We start from the raw sequence: 24,198 nt of genomic DNA, 5'->3' as shown, positions 1-24,198 counted from the left end.
AAAATATGTGTTTAATCAGCACAGGAGAAACTAAAGGCATGAGTTCTGAGTGAATACCATGTGATTCTCTTTTTTACCAGAATTGTAAAATCCCATAACTTCGACCAACACGTGTTCTGCTGTGTAATCGTGTGCAGATTGAGTGTGTTGCAAGACACTGGGTGGGGAGGAAAGGGTTAAGAGTGTACAGTTTATTTTGGGCAGGTGGGTGGAGGCTGTTGGAATGTGCCTGATGGAGGGTGATAATGTGGCCACTGGGAACCTCAGATCCTCAGCAGAAACTTTGCATGCCTCTATCAGTCTGGAGCAGTTAGAGTTCCCCCAAACTGAAAACTGTCCTTTTGCTCCCTCATGTTTAAGTTGTGTCATTGGCACAGACTCATAATGTCTCAGTGTGGCATCACGAGCCCACAGCAGCTCTTGACCCAGCCCAGGGTAAAACTAACCTCAGGGATGAAAGAGAATACACTGTATACAAAAACTGCAAAGGTTGTGTTCAGGCTTCGTCGGCTCAAAACATCTACAATACGAGTTTAATAGACCAGTAGAATAAGTCTTAAGACAGGGATCCAGTGAAATAAAATAGTTCACACCCGTCTGTGTCCTCGGTGCAATGAAGTGGAGGAAAGACGCACACTAACCCGGATCTCAGTTGGGGTTTGCCTTTAGGCCGTGTGTGGCTAAGCTATATCAGCAAAGCCCAGCCTGCATTCCTGGTGGATCACCCTGCCACCGTCTTCCTCTCGCCTCGCTCTCATCTGAAAGGTCAGACTAAATCAGGCCAAGGGGTGCTGTCTTGGCCAGATGTCGATTCCGCTGTGGTTTTAATTGAATTAATTAAAATATCAAGGCGCCTCTCCATCAGTGTCAGATATAAAATTATGCCAGCGTCGTTGGGTTTTATTTGTGTATGAAACTGACTTGTGAGTCCGGTGGAGTTATTTCAGTGAAACCCCCTTCCGTATTGCATGACACCCCCCCCACCCCCATAAATCTGATCCTCAAACTATCCCTATCGGTTTCATCTGGCATTTTTATTTCTAGGAGAGCGTTGGCCCCCCTTTTTAAGTTGCAAGCAGCCTATAGCCAATAGGCTTGCACACATCTGTTCCTATCAGCCACCAGTAAAATTCTGGAAAGGTTTGGCCGTGTTTATTCAGGCACCCAACTAATATTTAAATGTTGAACAAGTGTAAAGTAGTGACTTCAGTTTGACAGAATGAATACTGTCCTAGTTTTATGTGGCGTGGATTGTTTTTCTGAAAAGTCGGGTTGCGCTTGGAGTTTTTACATTTTCTTAGCTTTAAGCAGAAAAGAGAGTGATACCTCTCAAATCGATTATCTGCGTGGTGAGACTAATAGATTTCCACCAGTACATGGCAAAAAAATATGGTTTTTTTTTTTTTTAACTGCTTCAAAGTGTAGAAGAAGCTGTCTCAATTTGAGTTGTGGAATAGATAATAACTCATTGCAGCTGTGGTAGCATACTTCTTAATTGTATCAAATTGTAAAAAGGTTGAATGCAAAGTAATTCAGTGGTAATAAGCTTTACTTCATGTCGTCTCCATCTTCATACAAACTAAGAAGCCTACCATTTTACCCTATCTACGTTAGCTATTCGTGCTAGCTGGGCAGCTTGTTTTTCAAACATACTTGTGTGACAGATGGAAGGAATGAGAAAAAAAAAATTGAAAACCTATGTATTTGTATTGACTTAAATTTTTGAGGCTACCTAATTTCACTGATCTTTGTCTTCTTTTTTTTAATTTATTTGCTCTTAAAGACAAGTTATTTACTTTAGCTCTTTGTCCGCAAAATATTTGTGAATGTACAATTCGAACCACTAATTATATTCTTGTTTTGTCTCTTCAGTGCTGTGGTATTCATATAGCTATAACTCGGCTGCCCTGCCTCTATTATAAACAATATCTTCCTCAGGCCAGAACTGGTCCAGAGGCCACGCAGAGCCTTTGAAGTCTCCTCTCCTGTGTCTCTGTCTGCTTTAAACACCAGCAGCTGGGCAGATGGAGCCCAGATGGACAGTAAAGTAGGGATGTCTTTAAAAATTCATGGCACTCACCATGATCAGGGTGAATGGAGGGGATTTCGCATTAAACATTAAATGGCTCTCACACACACACACACACACACGCACGCACGCGCGCACACACACACACACACACACACACACACACACACACACACACACACATTAGTCGGGGGAGGGGCTGTGAGTCACTACAGGAAGTGCGGCTTGAACGAGAGCCAATTGGGGGTGACACTTATTGGGATTGCCCATCAGGTTTGTGCTGATACAGCTGTTTCATAAGTGCTCATTGGGTTTATATTCCACTGCAGAGAACCTTTTTGATCTGTGCTGTAGCATTGTATGAAGAGGTTTTCTTTTCATTTTATAGGAACTTGAAAGGCAAAACTGACTGCTGTGAAAAGTATTTCAAATTTCGAAATGTTCTTCGTCACTGTTTTTGCTTCTCCGCTCACATGACACGTTGTTAATAGTTTTATGAAGAAGTGCAGTGAAATAGTACTTAAAACGCAGCTTATTGCACTTCCTAGATCCCCAAATCCGCTGGTCTTTTTACTGTTAATGAATAACTGATTATCTGACTGTGTCTTTGCACGGTTTGATCAATATTTTACACACTATTGACCTTTTAAAATCTATTTGTTTGGATTTAAACCATTATTATTTAAGAACACAGTAATTCCAGAGCACCAAAGTATCTTGAATTTTTATAAATCGGGAATTGCAACCCCAAGTCCGATACTGAGCAGAGTCTGTAACCCCCCGCGGACTCATTATAACTGTAGTCTGCAAAGGTTGGATAAATCAGCGCAGCAAAGTTTTCATTTAATTAGTTTTGGTACGCTTGGAGAAGCCTCTCTGTGTGCAGAGATCTGTGTGTAACAAATCGACAGCGCAAGGTCAATGGGTCCTGTTCATGTCATGAAAACAAAAGGCAACAAGAAAGCCGAGGCAGCCCTGTTAAAGTCTCCCTGAGGAAGAGGAAGAGGGCCGGCACAGGAGGGGAAAGGGTAGGTATGACTGAGGGGAACAGGAAAAAGTCAGTCAGTTGGCTCTGAGCTCTTGAACCACTGCCAAGTGGAGCTTGTAGTAAATGCTCATTTTGACTGCAGAGCATTTGAATCCTGTCCAACTCCTAGCGTGCTGCATGGAGCTGATGTCAGAAACAGTCCAGCCATTGGGATTCTGAAAACTGGCAGGCACTCAATACGGAGGAGGAGAGGGGGGCTGGAGCAGGAATGTAAACAAAGATTGTGTAAAGGCTGAGGCAAGCTCTTTCATCCTGTCTTTTTCTTCAGCTGTTTGATAGACATTATTCATTTTATTTTAAAATTCAAAAGGACAGGTTCCCTGATTACGCGTATGATTACTCCCTCAAGCCTCCTCATGACTTTTAAGCCTTATGAGGAAATGATTCATGTAAGCTGGGAAACTCAAACAAATGCCTCACATTCTTCATTGGCTTTGCCACCATTATGTTGGAATCTATTTTCTGATCTCTCCCTTTTTCCTTTCTAAAGGAACAATACCATACCATCTCATTCTTTTTCTTTTTGTCCCTGTATAGGGAACCTTGTGTCTCAGTGTAAGTGGAGACATCGGAAACGCGCTGAATGGTTCGAGCTGTCAGCAAACAAAACCCTAAGTGACATGTTTTCATACAGGGACCCAGTGGCAGGCATTCATTGAAACAAAAGCAGTGCATTTAGCGCTTTTGCCATCAGATCCCTCTGAAAAGGTAGTGCGAAAGTTGAAAGCTTTCATTCTTGGAAGAATCAATTATGAAATAGGTCAAACGTAGATAAGGATACTTAGCCGCACATTTTCAAGGTCTGAGTTGCTCTTTGTCCCGCTGTGAAATAAAACTGGACTGGTAAGCGGTGGAAAAATAGACCTGCATGTTTTGAAATGTGCGGTCAATAGGTTAGACCTGCAGAAAAGCGTGGCACCCTTCTCTACCACTGTATCATAAAAGGCTTTGTTAGTGCTTGGATCCATGATCGTCCCATTTGGCCCTGGTGACAGCACTTGAGCTGCCCTGTATGTCTGTACGAGATGAGCCAACCTTGTTTCTGATTGTGTGGGCACGGCAGGAAGTCGTGTTTGCTCACACCACAGACTCAAATGATCATTCTTGATTGACAGTTTACACCAAACCGCTAATGGACCTTTTTCACTGCTGATATTTTCACATGTCATAGACAGAAGCACAAAGATAACATTTAGATGTAATTCCAGAGTTCTGGTGTGGTGCACGCTAATATGCTTAAATGGGAATTGAGCCAACACGAGTGTTACTATTACTCATGTTTTACCTGAGTGTTAATGCGTGACAGTGTTAACAATGTTTCTGCTCTTGCACAAACAGGATGTATTCTGTATAATCATGCTTGTGCTGGCTAACAAACATGGATGTCCAGTGTGTGTGTGTTTTAAATTCTTCCAAAAGTCAGATCCGTAAATATTTACAGTGAAAGAAAGAGCTGCTCCATGCAGGGTACAACCTCAGGGGTTGCTCCGGCCCATCCACATATTGACAGCATCTCTGATGAGACCCATGGACAGCTATCTTGCTCTCCGTGGCGCTGGGTGGGCCCGATATGTTTTTGTTTTTAAGGCCACCGTTGTTAACCATTAAACCTGTTGCCCTGGTCATCCATCACTCTGATTGACGGTGCAAGCATCCAACCACGTGTCTTCGCCTCTTCACAACAAGGTGCTCCACACTGAGGAGCAGCAGCGTGGCCGGAGGTTCATTTGTAGTCCTCACAGGCCAGCTTAAGGATCTTCTTTGTCTTGTTTGTATACAAGCGCTGTTATAAACCCTCCTCTAAAGCTTCAGCTACCCTCCTATCTCTGTCTTCATCTCCCTGGCTTCAGACGCAAACGTTATCACGGCATCGGGTCTGGTGCTGAAGAAATGCCTCCAGTTCTCACACAGACTGTGGTTGGATGATTATGTAGGTCAGCCTTTCTGTCATTTTTAGGGAAAGGCGGACTTACAGATACACATTTTATATGAAGATACCTCACAGAGAAATAACACCGGAAACCACCAAATGACCAAATTACTGACACTGTGTGTGGTACGAGTTATTTAGCTGCCTCCTTTCGTCGTGTCATTTTATGATCTTAAATTGGTGCTACACCCATATCCCCTCCTTCTCCGTCTGTTCAGCGTTGCCTTACACAGTTTGGGCATCCATCATCGAGATACTACTCATTAGCTGTGCGGTAAGAACAGATTGCTCACAGCTAGATATGTCAGACTCTCGAGGGCCCTGGGAAAGCTGACCGCTATTTCTGATTCTTATCCAGATCTCTAAGCCGTGGCAGCTGACCCGACGATAGCTGGCAGGAACCGAGTGTGCATGTAATAGTGGGTTAGTGCTCATTCTGGTTTAATGTTCCGTCTCCATCAACTGGTTCTCACCTTTTTCTCATATCAGCAAGGGGATACTGTGGATCCAGTTCTATCCAGCAAATGCTGAGCACAAAAATCCTTTGGAAGACTGAGACCTCACTCACAACCTCTCACCATAAAGAAACAACGTCCTCTGTGATCATTGAATTTCTGGCACGTCTTTGAATGCCTTGAGGTGTTTGCCAGCACAAGGAAAGTTATGTCACCTGGAAATAAAAGGGAAACCTCTTGTTTATGGCAAAATATAATTTACATGGTGATGTGTTTCACTCATAATATCTCTGCTCAGACCAGGATAGAGTTAAAGTTTGTAGATCATAAACCTGATTTGTTTGAGGCATGGAAAATATTACAAAAATTCCTGAAGTCTTTAAATCAAGCCCATGTATTATTAACAAATTGTAGCCGAAGGGTAGTTATGAATCACCTCTGCTTGGTACGCTGCTGCGGTCGACTCATTCAAACGTGGTTCAACTTGCGTGTCACTCTCAGTCTCTTTTTCCCAACTTGCTTATCATTTCTGTCATTTGCAGGGTGAATGTGACAGTTGCAGATAACGCGACATCAGTTACAGTCGGTGTGGTTTGTGTCGGCAGGCTGCTGGCTCCTCATCCTCGATCGATGGAGTTGAATTTACGAGGTCAGCCGGTCAGTCAGGATTATGATGTTTGATCCCGCTTGTCAATAAAACACTGTTCAGGGCATCGGCAGTCGGACAGCTCTATTGTTGCTGTTAATCGTGTTCTGGTGGGGGAGGAGCAGGGAGGAGAGCAGGGAGGAGTAGGGAGGAGCAGGGCAGAGAGCAGAGAGCACAAAGATGGATTCATTGAAGATGTCACTTTCTGGAGACGTGTTGGTGCAGTTTCTGTCACGCTGCTATCAACTGTCACCTGACTGGATTAAGTTGTTTCCCGGATGACTATAAAACTCACATGGAAGCAACGTAATATCAGACCAAATGGTGGTGGTTCGTTTCCACTGCATTTAAACTGTTCAGCACAAATGCATAACATTATTATTATTTGCATGGTCTTTGCAAGGAAAACTACTTATTGTTACCCTGATGGATTTCGGCAGTCAGCCGTGCTAAACAGGATCCAGGATTTATACTGTCAATCATGTGTCCTCATCTCTAGAAAAAAAGCTTGATCGAAGTAGGGTGTGATGTTTGTTAGGTTATTTGTCTGACTGTCTTGTGGCCTCAATACATCTTGGTCCACTGTGAGTATTAAATAGACATCTTTCTTACTCAATTTAGATTTCTCCCTGTATCACTGACTATCACTGCCCTCAGTGCTATATGTCTTTTTCAGTTCGATGCAATTCAAATTTGTTAAATGCAAAGCACATAGCAAATAGCTTCTTTCTTTGTTTTTTTAAACAAAGCTGTAATCATTCATATGTAAATAGTTGAAAAAAAAAAAAGAAAAAAAAAAGTCCAACTGTCCACAGAAGCGCAAAGAAAGGAGACGTCACAGTTGTGCTCGCATTTTTGATTAGCAGATGATATCTTGAGGGTGTCGTGCAAAACAGAATCCCAAACAACAAAGAAAAAGAAAAACAAGAACACTTCAGGAATCTGATTCATTTTGATTTAAATGTGAAGCGGAACGAACAGATCAGAAATCAGCTGGTGTGTCATTTTCATGTTTGTTTCTCACCCATCCCTCATCAAGTTAGAGGACGACTTGATAAGAAAATGAAGACTTACTGTTCACAGTATTTGGATTAATTTTCTAAAACATTCCAGTCATTAAAAGTACTCTAATTCTGTCACGAGAGATTTAATCTCAGCAAAATCTGTAAAACGGTTACCCTAAAATATAATAGGCTCAATATAATGATCCTTAAAAGGACAAATATGGCCAGTCTGAGCCTCCTCTCGTCCTCTACTGCACCACATCATGTGTTTTGTAAATCAGGCTTGAATGTCACAGTGTCTCGTGCCTTCGATCTGAATCTCTTGACGGGGCACAAAGACATTTGGCTGCCTGAAATAGTAAGAAGATTCAGCAGTACCCTGGCTATGTTTACTTCGCTATCAACTCAGTTTATGACCTGCCTGTGATGGCGGTAATCGGATAATCTCTTCAATAGTCCGAGTATTTCCTTCATTACAGTAAAACTGACTTACGGGCTTGCATGTAAGCCCAATCTGGGAAATTTCGTCTGTATACAGAAGAAACTTAGTTTTTACTGAGGCCACACTTTCTTGAACTCACAGCTGATAAACCACATTTATAAACCAGGAATCAAGTTAGCCTTAACCCTCTTCTGGTAGCCACTGTGGATTTCTGTTCACTGCAGCTAACAAAACAAAACATCTAATGGTGTTAAAACAGCTGGAAATAAACTGATACTGGAAGTAGTTGTTAGTTTCAGCCCTATTCTCATGCTATTGGGATATTAAAATATCCTCCGGCTTTACAAAATAGTGAAAACACACACCTATAAGTAAACAGTTGATGGATGAGAGTAAATAAGAACCAACCAATCAAGTGTTCAGTGTCCCCCCACCCCTCATTCATATTCATTATATGATAATCGCATGTCAGTTAGTGAGAAGTAAGTAGGAGTTGGGCACTTAATAAATCACCCGTCACTTAGTGTTACGTAATTTACCGAAACAAAGGTGGAGCATTGCATCGTGTGTAATGTATTGAATATGCAGCAACGTACCGTATTCTCATTGCGAGAAAACATTGTGAAGCGATCCCGTCCTGCTGGTTGGGTTTGCTTTGGTGCGTTAATGACACTTGTAAAGGGGCTTTGGTGTGGAACAATGCCATGTTTGAATGTGGCTGATCATGTGTTTGTGTGTCCCCCCTCAACTCTCTATTCCCCACTGTCGTGTGTGTGTGTGTGTGTGTGTGTGTGTGTGTGTGTGTGTGTGTGTGTGTGTGTGTGTACGTGTTAAAATTAACCAAAGGACCTGGGTTTATATGATGTGAAACTGCTCATTCAGTATTGGGTTAAAGGGGAATTATTTTCAGTGTAATCCTGGTTGTCTATAGATACAGACAAAACATTTCCACTAAATATATGCCTCAGCGTTGTCCGTCTGTGGGCTTCTGAACAGCCTAATCACATTCAAGGTGGGTTTGTAAGCCTCTGTAGTTTCCTGCGGTAACAAAATCAAACAGCCCTGTTCATCCTCACCGGTTCCTTGACGTAATATAATAACAATAAAAGGTCAATTCAACCCTCCGTGCCCACAATGCATCACACAATCAGTGTTTAAAAAAGAAAAACAAGTATAAATAGCCTAAAGAAAGAGTTGAGCCCTCCCACCATGTCTGACTTGTTGCACATGTGACCGCTGTGTGGAAATTGAGTCAAAAGCCCCTTTTTCACAGCCTGTTCAAGGCGGGAATGTTGCGCCATTATTCCGCCTCACCGTCCCGAATAAAAGGTACGAACACAGAATGAGGGAGAGCTCATTGTTGTTGCGCCATTAAACCGCCAGTGGTAGTACTCACAGATCCAAATCCAAACGTCACACCTCTGATTGTGGAAAGCCAGCATGCTGTCTTAACCCACACACAGGGGCGCCATTATGTCTGCTTGGTTTGGTTACGTGTGAAAAATAAAACACGGCAACTTGATGGGTGTTCTTTGCAGCAATATTAGTGAATCTGTGTTTAAGATAGGTGAAAGAACTAAATTAAGGGCAGCTGAAATATGCGGTAAGTTAAGACAGTGTATGTCGTAAAGTTTGCAGTTTTATAATGTGTTTAGTGTTTTTGTGAGACATTTTTATTTGGAAGATTAACAATAAAACAGACCAATACAATAATGAAGAGTCATCCGGTCCTGAAATACCTTGCGAGCATGAATTTGGGCTTAAAGAGTGAAAGCAGAGTTTCAGGCATTACTTTATTTCTTTTTTTTCTTTGAGCTTGTGTATGTTTACAAGTGCATACAAGTTTGTGTGTGTGTGTGTGTGTGTGTGTGTGTGTGTGTGTGTGTGTCAGACTTACCTCAAGGTGAACAAGGTGATTGGCAGGTGTAAGGGAACATGTAGTCGATACCCCAGTCTTCTCTCAGTTTTGGTTTTCAATTGCAAAGCCTCTATTATGTGCTATGTGACACTTGTGTGCCAGCACAACTGACTGCCATTTTCATTAACAGTTTCGAGCTGCCCCACCCCCAACTCCCAAACACACACACACAAAACATCCACTCTGTGTCTACAGCGTTCTCCTCCACCACCACCACCACCACCACCACTTTGTCGGCTGCTCTTTGGTTCCTGATTATTTGCAGTATAAAACCACTTTGTTTTTTGTGTCTCAGGCCTGTTTATAATTTATCTGCAGACAGGCTGTCGCTGACCTACATACAGCCGGGGTGGAAAACTATCACACAACAGTCAAACATTAAATACCTGTTCATCTGGGCTTATGAAGTCTGATATCGTCATACTTAAGCACTTAACCAGACAGCATTTGGTTAACTTTCCACTGTCACCTTTTGCCCCGACAACAACACTCAACAGATTTAGTGATAATTGTAAGTTTACTACTACAAATAGATCTATTCCAGCTCATCACACAATTTTTATAATTTATGATACTTGTTTTGAAGAGCTTAAAAACCTTCTGGTGTTTTGTGAAGTAAAGTTTAAAAGAACAGAAAAAGAAATCACGTTCTAGTAAGCGCTGCAGTTTTAAGTTATTTTGCTCCACAGGATTTGGACAAGGGGCGTGAACCCTGCGTTACCAGTTGGCCCAGTTTCGAGTGGTTTATCTAGTTTCTTGGTGTTTATCTGAGTAGCATAGCTTTAATCCAGGAGGGGCCCCTACCCCAGCACACATACTATAGAAGTGGAAACCTATATAAGCCTAAAACAACCACACCCTCCTCAGCCTGATAAAGTCTGCATGTAAGGGGGAGGGTGCATGGTAGTGGCAGGGGTGGGGGAGGTGGTCATAATGTACACAAGGGTTGTATACATGGAGCTAAGAAAGGGCAAGATGCAAACAGAGCGAGAAGGAAGCTGATAGAAGTCGGGGGACAAATGGAAAGACGATAAAGTGGAGTGAAAAACAGATGCAACAGAGGCAGGGTTGGTTCCAGATTGGATCAGATGCGGGCGCTTTGCTGTGATTGTTTTTTACGTTGTGAGGCGACAGACAATTTAATGCACTTTGTGCGTAAAAGTGTCAAACAAGACACTCTTGTCCACCCAGCATCAAACAAAAGAAGTCAAAGATGGTCAAACCTGACAAAGTTTGACTCTTTTATTGAAGGAGTGGATGAGAAAGTAAACATGATTCATGATATAATTTTGTCTGTCTATAAAGCAGCTGATTCATTACAGTTTTCTTGTTTAAAAAAAAAATCGTCGCTGAAAATAAATGCTGCTGTCTCATAATTGTCTTATAGTACATTAAATATCTATTAACCCTATTAATGCACTCATTTGCCTGCAGTTTTCTTTTAGGTAGGCACATAGACCTGCGGTAACCATTCATGTTCGAATCAGGAGTGTAAAATCAAAACTACCCGTCAGCAGCAAAGCAGTTTCACAAACAATACAGCTGCCGCGAGACCTTCTGAATGCCCAGAGTGTCATCAGTTGCCTGATAGTGAAACAACCAATCACAGCAGAGTAGCGCTTCCGTACGGCTGATCCGGGGTCGCACCAACCCAGAGGCAGTGGTCTTGCCGTTTGGACAGGGTCCTGATTGGCTGCCTTCTGTCAATCAGGTGTCCCCATCTAATGATGTCACCTCTGCAGTAGCTGCTCAGGACTAAAACACCAGACCCGCAACTGTTTGCATCTGTTTCTCTCCACAATGGAGCTCCATTAACAACCGCAGGTTGACGTGTTTAAAATGACGTATTGTGTGAGGAGTGATGTGGAAATGTGCAGCAGCTGGACAAACACAGTGTAGTGCAGTTTTTCTTACATTTTCATAAATCGTTTGATTTTCCTAGCAGGAATAGCTCTTTACCTGCTGCAGCCTCATCAGCTTGTTAAAGCACCAGTTTATGTTTGACTTCACTCCCAGCCTTTCTGCCAATATAGTGCTAACATAGATTATCTACCCTCATGACCATTTTGTCATAAATACTGTGCTTCCAGCAGTTCTTTTTACAGCTGTTCACCTGAGCACATTTAGATGGATGAGCATTCAGCACTGTGATCGTTGCATGAATCCTGCTATGAGCTGCGAGTTACAGTAAAATCTGACACGCACACATGATTTAAAGTATAAAAAGGACTTCAACGATTTGATTAAACCTTCATCATTAATTTATTATTACTCTTTATTATAATCTTATTCCAGTTACAGTAGTTCAAACATGATATTCAAAAGCCAGTTTCTTATTTGAAGGGTCAGCTGTTAGGATTAGTTAAAGAGTATTGGAGCTCCTGTGAACATAATCAATGACTCGTGCACACCAAAAGTCCATATAATGACACAGTGACTTATATTTGGCTATATAGGTTAAAAATTGTACTGCTCATAGAAACCAGGACAAATTATTATCCTTGAAAAAACTTAAATATGCTGAGTCGCATTACTTGATAATGTGATCACTGGATCTTGGATATTCACAGGCAAACGTCAAGAATAGAAATATGTGTCAAATGTTCGCTGATACAAATCAGGATAGTGAGCCCATGTCTGTTAACGGAGAACACTGAATGACACCTGAAACTGGATATGCATTAGTAAGACTTCTTGTGCTTTACTATTTATATATTACACTTCATTAACACAGTTCACACTTCTCTGTAAACTGTCAGTTCCTCCAGTCGTTTCAGGGTGAAAGTGAACAGTGAAAGTAACCAGCCCGCTGCCTCTCGACACCAAAACTCTGCAGATAGACATCTTTTAAACGGCCGTGAAGGAACAATCATCTCACGGAAAACTCCGCTGAAGCCCTCCCCATTTTTTTTGTTATTTTTTTTTTTTTGTTATGTATTGTGTACATAAAAGAATCCTACCATTTATTTTAGAGATTTCCGGGATCCTGCTACGTTGAGGAGTGGAGGCAGTGGTGACCTGAGTGCTCCCACCACACCACCAGGGAAATATTTATTGGTCTGATTAGGACAGAGAGAGCGAGAGAGGCATAGAGAGCAAATAAAGCAACACGAGGGGGATGGGAGCCGGGGAGGGGGTAATTTCTAAGATTTATGGCGCGGCACTTCACGAAATGCATGCATCCTGTAATTAAAACTCCCCCTTGCTTCCAGCAGGCGGTACATTAGCTGGCATCCCCCACCGCAGCATCCACCTCAAACCTCTTCACCCCGAGAGCCCCCGCCCCTCTGCTCTCCCACTGCCAACGAGATAATGAGATCCTATGGCAGCTTGGCGTCACTAATGATGGCTGAATGCCACAGTGAAGGACAGTCTGTTAGTGGTAGCGGCCCACTTCTGTCGCCATCGTGTGACGAGCCCATCATTTGTGTTTTCTCTGAGCGGGTGCCGAAAGAAAAAGCCGACATTTTTCACAACCAAACTGCAGTTTCTGGTCGCTAAAGGCCTTTTACTCACTTTCAGTGTTAATACGGTGGCAGAGTAGCTTCGCAGTTAGTTGTTTAGTAAGACTGAATCAGATTCAGTGTGCAAATGACGGGCTATTTTCTATCACTGGACTCCTCGAATGGGTTTTAACACTTAGCAGTGTTAATTGAAAATTTGATGTCATGGAAACACGGCTTACGGGATAACAATGAAAAGTCTTCATATTACAGTAAACTGAATATTACCAGCTTTTGTATATCGGAGTGCAACTATCGATTATATTTCCTTAATATCTGAATCATTTGGTTAACTGCTCGCTGGATGAAACGATGGAAAATAATGGGGGAAAAGGTCGTCACAATTTTTCTAATTCACTCATACGGTGTTTTTATTTAGTCTGTGAGACACTGTAAGCATGTGTATCCAGTGGTATACATTTTATCTGGTTTGTGGTACTGATAACATCCCTGTCTCCTTATTCCTTTTTTTGTGACGTTAGAGTTATTGGTTGTATTTTCAAAACTCCGAACAGATGCAGTTTAATATCGCACAGCTTCCTCCCATCATCCAAAAACATGCACCTCAGGTCTGTGGACTGTGCTGACAGGTCATCATTGTAAATGAGAATTGGTTCTCAATTGATATTACCTGGTTAAATAAAGGTCAAATTAAAAAAAAAAAAAAAAAAAAAGATATTCCTCCTGCTTGCTATTTGCATCCGTTTTGTGCCGAGTTGAGTGATTTGCTGATGTGATATCAAGCGCTCTACACTGGAGTGTGTCGCATGACGGTAAGTAGTGGCTTTGTTGCTGGCTGTGGGCTGTTATGATTGCTGTGTAGTAACAATACGCTGCTTTGGTTCTATTTTCGGTGGTTTTGTTTGGTAGTGCTTAGTTGTACATTGTGTTTCACAGCCTTCTATTTTCAATAACACGTTATGAAACTGCATGACCTCACTAAGGCACTGTTTGATGTGCAGTTTTTGATACTCTTATGTTTGATATGGGCTTGTTGATAGACGTGTGAACCCAACTGAAGATCCTGAAACTGAACTGCTGCTTGCTCACATACGAGGAAGTAAATGTTGGCAATAAGTGTGAATAGAAAGACACGATTTCACTCTCGCACTGGCAAAGTAGGCTGGAAAAAAAACAACCACAAGCTCAATGGCCTCACTGTACTCCCCTGAGTGGGCGCCTCACTTTTACTGCTAACTTTCACTGAACTTTCCGGAGCCCCGGGCCCCGCTAGCAGCTGGACCCACATCAGGTTCTCATCAAACCTTCACCGCTCCAGAGCGTTCCTCTATTTTTCTCTCCGTCATCTTTTCTTATGATCAGAAGCTGAATGACCAGATTTTGTTTTGTTTAGAAAATGTAGTGATCTTACTCTCGCGCGTTGCGGCACTGGTTGTCGCAGCAACAGCGAGATTATTTTCAATTCGGTGGTCGATGCATCTTTGTGTATTGATATTTGATGTTGTGATAGCAGAACACCCTGGTCTCAGTATTACTATGTTGTTTTTACAAATGTTTGTTGCTCTCTGATTTATACAAAAGATTCCTGCAAATTCATCTTGTCTCCCTCCTCTTCCTCTCCACAGCTGTATGAACTGGATGGAGACCCAAAGAGAAAGGAGTTCCTGGATGACCTCTTCAGCTTCATGCAAAAAAGAGGTATGTCACTGCGCATTATTTTGAGACCCTAAACACTGCCTCAGTGTATCACATTCGATCGCACTCATTAAAGTGCACCCTATCCATTCAAATTCTTACCGTGTTCTATTATATCTCCGCTCTTTATCTTCAGCCTGTGTCATAGGCAGCTCCGAATAGTTGGATAAAGAGAGGATGATCACCCACCCCCATCTCTCTCTGACATATGACACAGCACCATCTACTCATCTTTCACTCACATGGGTGGGGTCTTTATTCATTTCAGAGATGATTACTTTATGGTCACACAACCCCTCGTCGTTCCCAGGCTATAACGAGAAGGTACACGTTGTATCAATGCCCGGGGATGGATTGGTTTACCTTCCCATCCTCATGGCCGTGCCAACATTTATAATACCCCCCCCCTACGCTAGGCATTTCTCTCATCTAGAAACTTCATTGGAAATTGTGGATTGTTTGTATTTGCTCATGTTGGGTACACAAAAGCCAAACTGATCAGCCGGGAGCCAAACTGGCTGTTCAAGAGGATTCATCTCTGGAAGCGTTGCTGGTTTCACAGCTTGCCTCCCGGCTGATCTAATCAGATCAGCGAGCCAACGGCCAGCATGGGAGACAGCCGACATGTGCTCACAACTGAAAAAGCAGTACTAGATGTTTACAGTGTCAGAGCCACTGCTATTGGGTGGGTCTGCCAAGTCTTCTCTGAATATCTGAGAGCGCCATCTGTAGGCCACACTGATAAGTGACCTTAATATGAAAAATAAGGACGTTGAAGGTGGGACTCTGCTTTATTGTTTAGTGCTTTATTTAGAATCACGTATTGTTGCGATATGATGATAAACAGATTAATAAAGGCTTTGATTATCCTTGCTGGGACAAATCAGTACATTGATCATCAATACAAACATTATATTATTGTGTATCATAAATCATTTGCACTCGTGTTCTCCAGTTTAAGACCAGAAAACAGCCAAATGCTCATTTGTGTTAGTCAAACACTCTAAATATTTTCCTCTACTGACCAAAATTATTAAAGTTTCATGAAGAAAAGTTAAAATAGCCATCAGATGTACTATGTATTATTATCCAGAAGTTTTCAGCTCTCTCTTTCTCAATTGAAAGGTTTCTTTCAACAACCCATAAATGAGTCACATCTCTGAATTTTGATCAATTCTTCCACTGAAGGTCACACTAGTTTCCTTTTTGCCATGTGTGCTTTCTCAAACTTTACCATTCTCCAACTTTTTTTGTCCATTGGAAGACAAAGACAGTTTTCTTGGTGTGAACGAAGCAACTGCATCAGCCTTGTTTCAGATGATGTTGAATGTCATTACATGTCAGCACCATCAATCTGATCCGCTGTGGTTCGTTGATACAAAAATAGTTAAATCAGCTTGTTGTTCATTTTTAAGAGTAAACGACATGGTGGCCTGAAGTGCGCTCTTTTCTTAAAATGTCAAAAACTAAAGAAGCGAGCAGGAAATGGTTCACGAACAGTTGAATATCTGATGTCACGAGTGCGACAGTGTACAGCCATTTAATTGTTGGAGAGATAATACCTGTTGTGTGTATTGTATTTTTTTGTCTCTTGACCTGTCCCCTGTGTGTGTGTGTGTGTGTGTGTGTGTGTGTGTGTGTGTGTGTGTGTGTGTGTGTGTGTGTGTGTGTGTTGTTACAGGAACTCCGGTGAATCGTATTCCCATCATGGCCAAGCAGGTCCTGGATCTGTACATGCTCTACAGGCTGGTGACCGAGAAGGGCGGCCTGGTGGAGGTCATCAACAAGAAACTGTGGAGGGAGATCACCAAAGGACTCAACTTGCCTACCTCAATCACCAGTGCAGCCTTCACCCTCCGGACACAGTCAGTACACACACACACACACACACACACACACACACACACACACACACACACACACACACACACCGACCGTCATGATCACACCCTCTGTTGCTTTGGTTTGGTTTGAATTATAGATACAGTATTTCTTTGTTAGATTCTTGTTTTTAGTTTGTTTGCATCCGCACTGGTTGCTATTACAAAAGCTACATGGAACTTGTTCATTGGACAGATCCGGTGACCATAGTGATCAACACAATTCAAGTTTTTATAGCTGAAGGTAGCTCTAATGCTTTTGTTCTCTGTGTGGGACAATGTGTGGAACTGCTGGCTATCAAATGTCTACAACCATCTTGTTTTACAGACCAACCCTTATGTGTCGAAATCATTTCTTTCATTGGTTCAGATCGCAGGATGTTCTCCCTCCTAGTTAGCTTAAGATCAGATCTCTTCTTCATTTCTTCTTCATCTCTTCTTACAGGAAGGAGGTTTACAATTTGTATACGTTTTTGATATTTTCAGCTGTAGGCTGAACTTCTAATACACTCAGCACAGGATTTTTTTTATGTCAAGAAGTGTTTATTTAGATACACAAACTGTGTCGATTTCAGATACATGAAGTACCTGTACCCGTATGAATGTGATAAGAGGGGTCTGAGCAACCCCAACGAGCTTCAGGCAGCCATCGACAGTAATCGACGGGAAGGACGACGACAGAGCTTCGGCAGCTCCCTCTTCACCTACTCACCCAATGGGACACCCACCATGCTGTCCTCGCCAAAGCTCCCCACGCCCAGTATGGGCCTGACCATGGGCACCAACGGGGCCTCGCTCACCCCCATCCAGAAGATCAAGAAAGGTGAGATTTGTTCATCATGCTGTTCTCGGTTCAAATGCAGTAAACTCCTGCAGGGAGGTTTTGTTGGAACTGATTTCAAAGTGGGAATAGTTTTCAGCGGTTATTGACTCATTTCATCTTTGATTAACACACATGAATGTGGCCGTGATATTCACATCAAATCTAAAATATTCAAAGAATTTTAATCAAAATGACAAACACAGTAAGTTGATGGATTTGTCTTGACAAAGGCTTAGAAATCATTCAAATTTATGCGCATCATTTGAGGTGAATACTTAACATAAAAATAGATACTTCCTCTGTGAATAAATCACAGCGGCGGTTAAAATACAGCTACAATGCAGAACCTTGATCTGCTAAGAAGTACATTTAGTGCAAAAATCAGGTCCGACGAAGGCTATTTTTTTGAGAAGAAACTCCAATCTTCATCTGTCAAATTTAAGAGATGGCAGCCAATTCAAATTTGTGGTCGTCCCTGTTGTCCCATGCTGTGCTTCTCAGACCACGGTTTAACCGTTTGTTTTACATCTCGGCTGGATAACGCATCATATTTGGTTGTATACGAGTTTGCCAGACTTTAACCTGCCCGCGTCTCCCTCTCTGTGCTGTCCGACCAGAAGAGGAGGGAGGCCAGGGGCTGCTGGGGATCGGACTCCCTCGATTGCCAGTGGGGGCCTTGGCGGGTCACTCGGTGGCTACTGTGCAGGCAGCAGCAGCCCAGGCAGCGATGGCGGCTCAGATGGCAGCTCTGGAGCAGCTGAGGGACAGACTGGAGGCCGGTGAGCCGCCAGAGAAGAAGATGGCGCTGCCGGCCGAGGAACACCACCGACTGCTACAGAGAGCGCTGCAACACAACTTGCTGGCCATGACCGCTCAGATACCCATGAACATCCGCATCAACAACCAAGGTACTGATCACACTGTGGGGTTTCTGACATGTTCAGCTAACGTGAGAGGAACAAAACAACCAGTCGGGCATTATTTTCAGGTTTTCCCATCCGTTGCCCTGCCAGGGGAGGAAATTCCTCCTTTATCTAATCAACATGAGAAGAAATTGTGAACGAGCTTTTTTGCATCTGCTGAGTCTCGAGCGCTCAAACGTTTGAGGTTTGTGAGGTGGAAAAACAGATTTTGTCACTCATGTGAAATTAAACTGTTATTTCCAAATCAATACTAACTCCCCAGTCTGGATAAAATCTGATTATCGTAATTTTTAATTAGTATTGATCTTTGATGGAAGTATTCACTTTCTTACATTTTAGAGTGACAGGTTGCAGCAGATAGGAACAGGATCATTTGGTTCAACAGACATCAATATATGCAAACACCCGAGAGAAAATTAAAATGTAACCCGGGGTGATGAATGCCACTGCCTCAAGGTAAATGGATAATAGAAGAGACTATCGGATGCTGCCTTAAAGAATTTGGAAATCCATATTCATGTTTTCAAAATTAAAACAATCAATCAGCACAAAGAAGCTAGAAGCTCTTTCATAGATTTACCTGCATCTCAGACCAGAATATCTTAACCTGCTCTAAATGTAAAATCATTCCAAACCTCGTTCAGCTCAGCTGTCCTTCGCTTAAGATCCAATTAGATTCCTTTTTTTTTTTTTTTTTCCATTATTTTGGATCACTACGAATCTTAATCACATTAAGGTACATCACAGTGGCTGTGGGCAACATTTTTCATTTTGAATTTTAGTGTAGTGTGTGTGATCTAGATTTCACACATCGATAGTTAGTATTTCTATTCATTCTCATCTTTTTTTTTTTTTTTTTACCTCAAACCACAGCAGCCAACAGTGAGAAAGTAACCCACAGCAGATCTAGTGGTTGATCTGTTTAGCCTATAGATTCAGCATGTATGCATGCGTGCATGCATAAAACACTGTATATTGTCTGTGTGGGGATTCCCTCCTGCAAACAGACTTTGATCTTATAGCAGCGTTTGTCTTGGTTACTCTCTATCTGATGGAGCATGCAAACTGTTTCTCAGTAAGTGATAATAAAAGGGACTTCACGGAAATGTTCTGTTGGACTTTTTTGAGAAATTCACATACAATGTTGCTTTAGCTGAGAAATTGTGAAATACGTTTTCTCATTTGGTTTAAGGAAGGTGCAAAAACAAGTGAAAAAAAAAAAGAAAGAAAAAAAAAAGATGAAAACTGTTGTCTTCCTGACAGATGGCAGGCAAGACTCGGCTCTGAACCTCACCACCAACGGCACGAGCAGCATCAGCATGTCAGTGGAGCTTAATGGAGTGGTGTACGCTGGTGAGTAGCACTTTCATAAGGCACAGGAAGTCCAGCTTATCACATTCTTCTTTATCAACATATTTAATTCAATATTTAAACAGGAAAAGTTCAACATTTTTCTGAAATGCTCAAATTTGCTTCCATTTTGAGATTCAGACATCTGCCACTTTCACATCTGCGTTGAGAAGCGTAGCGTAGCTTAAAAAGTAGAAACAGGTGTAAACAGTGCCTGACTCTCTCCAAAGGAAAAACAACTGTTCCTATCAGAGCCTCAGTATAGCTCAATAATTATTTTTGTCATATCCTGTTTATTCAATGTGTAAAGAAATATCAAATTGACCATTTGTAGCGTTAAGGTGTGGGGTTTTCTATTTCTTGGCGAACGACAACCAGCTGCTGTGGACTTCTCACGGTAACGTTGCCAGGTTTGGTTGACGCCACTGTGCCTGTTAAGCTAGGCTAATCGTCTCATGGCTCCAGCTGTGTGCTTAATACAAACAGTGCTGTTGGGTCTTTTCATCAACTGAGTATATCGGCCTCAAAATAGAGATGAAATTTAAACGGATGCACTTTGGACTACAACTCCTTTAATTTGTTTTGATTTCCCGTATCTTTGTCTGTCCAGGCGTTCTTTTTGCTCAGGCAGCAGCGGGGTCGGCCTCCTCTGGTGCTTCTGCGTCGTCCGTCTCCAACAAGGCTGCCAGCAGTCGCGTCGCTCCTCAGCAGCAGCATCAGAACACACCTACCTCAACTTCCAGCAACCCATTGTCTTAACAAACTCCCAGCCTTTCCTCTTTGTTTTTGTTTTGTTTTTTTAATTACCACGCTAACTAAAGCCAAAAAGCAACCTCATTTTCTATATCATCTATGCCAAAAACAAAGAGAAGAACCATCAACAGTACAGAAAGACACAAACTGAAACTCAGTTCACTTGAAGTACACTATCTCAGGTTTTCTCTCACAAACTCACCTCTTTTGTTCTTCATCGCCAAAACGATTTAGGAAAGAAAAAAAAAAGAAACTTCCCAACTGAGAGCCAGTATATGCTAAACAAAAACGTATGCACAACCTGTGAATTATTTATTTCTGCATAAATGTAATAAAAGAGAAGGTAATAACTAGGAAGGGTAATGCACAAACACAGCTACTGACTGACAATGATGTTTTATCCTCCAGGGGAGAAAGTTTTTAAAATTTTATTTTAACTTTTCATTGTCATTATCATCATTATTGTTATTCTCTTTATCGTGTTTTATCATTTAAATCTTTAACAATTCTCTCGCTGCAGGAAAAAAAAAAAAAATCTATATTTAGAATTCTATATAAAAAAAAAAAAGAGAAAGAAATATGAATATCCTCTATTTTTAATCAGAAAAGCTTTAAAGGTATGTGTTGTTTCTTCAGGGCATATAACAATGTACCGTCGTGACCTCATTTTGTGTAAAACCTTTTAACCTTATTCACATGGCAGCCATTTTGGATAAGAGGAAGAACAAGTCCAGTGCAGCTCTGCGCTCCGGTTGTGTAACGAGCTACACACAGCTTTGTGAAATACAAATGTGAAGGATCTGAATGGGTCTTTTTATTCACTTTGTAATATAGTTGGTTCATTATTAATTGCTACCATCCTCTAGGTTGTAGTTAATTACAGTGCCACATGGCTGTTACAGGTATTGCAGTTGTCCTTCCTGAGAGAGCTGGTTAATTCAGATCTACAATCCTCAGCTGTTTGTTGTTGACATAAGCCCAGTTCAAGTCATATTTATGCCCAAATTTGCAGGTAGTTTGTCAAGCTTAGTGTTCAAAATGGCTGCTTGTAGGAGTAAGGTCAGTTGTGCAGGTGGTAAAATGAATTCTTTCACCTCGCTGCACTTCAACACGCCGGACGCTCGGAGTCTCGGCGGCGTCCACGCCGACTGTTCCTGTTCTTGTTTAGGGTTCTGGCTTCATGGGAATAACTTAAGTTTTCACAATTTTTCTCAGGTGTCTCATCGCTTTGTACAATATCCCGTAATCTTTTATTACACTTGACAGAGCAGTGCTTTCCCGCCTCTTTCTCTGCCGTCAGAGCCGTTTTTTTTATCTTCTTTCTAACTTGGCCTTCTTATGGAGTGATTGTCTTAAGGTCAAATGCATGCATGTATTTGTAGATAAAAAGCCCTTCGCCGTTCAGAACCAAGTGATTTCCTGTCTTAAATTCACAGCAGTTGAGTGTCCACGAAATCTCTATTATTGGTAGGACACTCACCTGGACAATCAGGTGTCAGGAGATACTATCTGGGCTTCAGAAGGAAACCCGACAGGTATTTCAGCTCATATCTGACATCGTGTTGTTGTTTTTTTTTTTTTTTTTGTATTATAGATTACAGATGCTATTATTTTTTTGTTTCAGCTTTGTGTTTTGCATGACTTAGTGCTTCTTCTTATCCAAGTGCTTCTTATCCTGTGCTGCGACGTGGACGGGGTCTACTTGAGACGAGCTCGCCACCCATCTAGGATATAACACAGAAGGACTTGTGATCCTCGGACCGTTCAGCTGTTGCTTACTTGGAGCTTCTGTTAACGAGAGCCGAGCGGTTCACCTCCGCGTTCGCTTTGTGTCTTGGTGTTTGTACAAACTCTCGAGTTAGATTTCTAAAAAAGTTGAACGTGCCACACGGGACATACGACGTCACTTCGCGAGCAGTTGTGTTTTCTGCATTTTGAAGTGGATCAATCATTCAGCTTTTTGAACTTCAACCTTATGTTACATCTGTGGACCGTAGGCTGTTAAAGATTGTTACCCACCGCTGCGCAAAGCAGCCTCGTTCCTACTGACTTTAGGAAGTAAATCAAGCTTTGTACGTGGGTTGTGTTCTGAGGCCTTAACACAGCGTGAGATGACCAGAGAGCGAGCTGTACCTCCGTCTAATCAGGTTTTTTGTTTTTTTACTGTTCCAGTCAAATATCACCAGACGGCTGTCGTGGCTTTGATTCTGGATTCGCCTCTCGGTGGAAAATCACCACCAGCTGCTACACAAACACTGGTCAGAGTTGAAAAGTACTCTTCATACTCAACGAAGGTGCATGCAATCATCCCAATGCTGTTCTTTCAAGTTCAGTGAAATAGAGAGAGGCCTCGCAGGCAACTGAACTTGTATTAATAGTGCGTAGAGAGAAAAGAAAAGTGGAGCACGAGTTGGATTTCAAAAGATGTGTCAGAATCGAAGGTTCTTCGGAAGCAGAATAGGATCTCTGGTTGAGTTTAATCTCAAACCCGGTTTACTGGTGCTGAAGAGCAAGTTTATTCAAAATGAAATTTGAACGTGAAGCAGCTAAAGGACCTTACGTAAAGCTTAAAAAAATTTAAAAAAAAAGAAACATTTACATCCTGATAATACGCTCTATGTTTGGACAATCAAAAGGGAAAACGCAGTATCTACAGATAAAATGTTTGAGAAATTATTCTTTAACTAAATATATTATGAAAGTGTGATTTAAAGATAGTTATGAATTTAACTAGAATCAGAGGCTACTGAGATGGAAAGCCAGTTAGCATTTAGACTGTTGTATCTGGTGTTTCATTTTTTTTCCTTCTCCATTATGATATAAGATTTTGTATTATTTATTCGGTTTGGCAAGCTCGATTGCTAAGATTTCCGAGCATCAAGGATCATTTACTAAATTCAGGAAACAGGAACGTGTAAATTAGCTTCAGCTGAGGCTCCCTCGCCAGCCAGTGACCCAGAGTGTCGTTGTTATAGTCGGATTTCTACCTTTTGTTATTTTTCCCATCCTGTTGTTGTTGATGTTGTTGTTTTTTTCGCCCCCCCCCCCCCCCCCCCCCCCCCCCTGAAATTGTACATTTGGTGGATTCATAATGTCTGTGGGTATGTAAGATGTCAGAAAGTCCGATTTTGGTCTTCACTTAGTTTTGACCAAATGTGTTGTTGGTTTCTCTGAAGAGCGGCCTGCCCCCCCCCCCCCCCCACCCCGACAGGAACGGTGTCGTATACATGCTATGCTGATCTGTAGGTACACTTAGGGGCTCCAGCTGTGACAAACACACCCGGAGGAAAGGATGTCTCCTTGAAACGCATTTACATTTCAAAGGCTCTCTCGCATGTCCCTTCCTCCTCGTTTCCTCTGCGTTAGCCGACAACAGATATTTTGATGGGGAAGCAGGTTTTGGCTCGTTTTAGCCGGTGTGACGGCTCACGGAAAGCTCGGTATGTCTCTCTTCATGTCCTCTCTATGAGTAGCAGATGTCACCGCTGCTGGTAATGGCTGACAATCAAGAGGCGTGCTGCAGTTGAAAGCATCGGTTTGTGGGGGGAAGGGGATCCTGGAGGAGGCTAAATTCAATCAATCCTGATCTTTTTTAGATTTGACCCCTCCCCCCCCTGACCTTTTGGCCTCCCCGAGGCAACATTCAAGCACCTGCACCCCCCCCCCCCCCCTTTCAATGGATCCATGTTTATCTTATCTCTATTGATCGGTCCGGAGGGATATTTGCATTTGAACAGTGGCGGTACTGCAGCTCTCTTTCTCTCTCTCTCTGTGTGTGTGTGTGTGCGTGTGCGTGTGCGTGTGTGTGTGCATGGCTGCATTTTTTTTTAGGGATGTT

The 24,198-nt window shown here is 42.2% G+C and overlaps 1 protein-coding gene across 2 annotated transcripts in view; it reads left to right on the top strand.

The window, feature by feature from the left end:
• The window catches only part of arid3a (AT-rich interactive domain 3A), a 41,501-nt gene extending 18,098 nt beyond the window's left edge, over window positions 1-23,403 (top strand). The window contains exons 4-9 of one of the 2 annotated variants that reach the window (XM_069153332.1): window positions 14,562-14,634; window positions 16,313-16,496; window positions 17,087-17,334; window positions 17,952-18,242; window positions 19,521-19,610; window positions 20,218-23,403. In XM_069153332.1, coding sequence (XP_069009433.1) covers window positions 14,562-14,634; window positions 16,313-16,496; window positions 17,087-17,334; window positions 17,952-18,242; window positions 19,521-19,610; window positions 20,218-20,366 — 1,035 coding nt within the window. In that variant the 3' untranslated portion in view covers window positions 20,367-23,403. The remainder of the gene's footprint in view (window positions 1-14,561; window positions 14,635-16,312; window positions 16,497-17,086; window positions 17,335-17,951; window positions 18,243-19,520; window positions 19,611-20,217) is intronic. The other variant, XM_069153333.1, reaches the window with a different exon arrangement.
• Window positions 23,404-24,198: the final 795 nt, after the last annotated feature.

This window comes from Embiotoca jacksoni, unplaced genomic scaffold (genome assembly GCF_022577435.1).
Source record: "Embiotoca jacksoni isolate LCO1_2020_lvr unplaced genomic scaffold, fEmbJac1.0.p SCAF_19, whole genome shotgun sequence".
Classification (NCBI taxonomy): Eukaryota; Metazoa; Chordata; class Actinopteri; family Embiotocidae; genus Embiotoca; species Embiotoca jacksoni.
The sequence above is the reverse complement of the archived record's forward strand: the minus strand, read 5'-3'. Positions and strand labels throughout refer to the sequence as shown.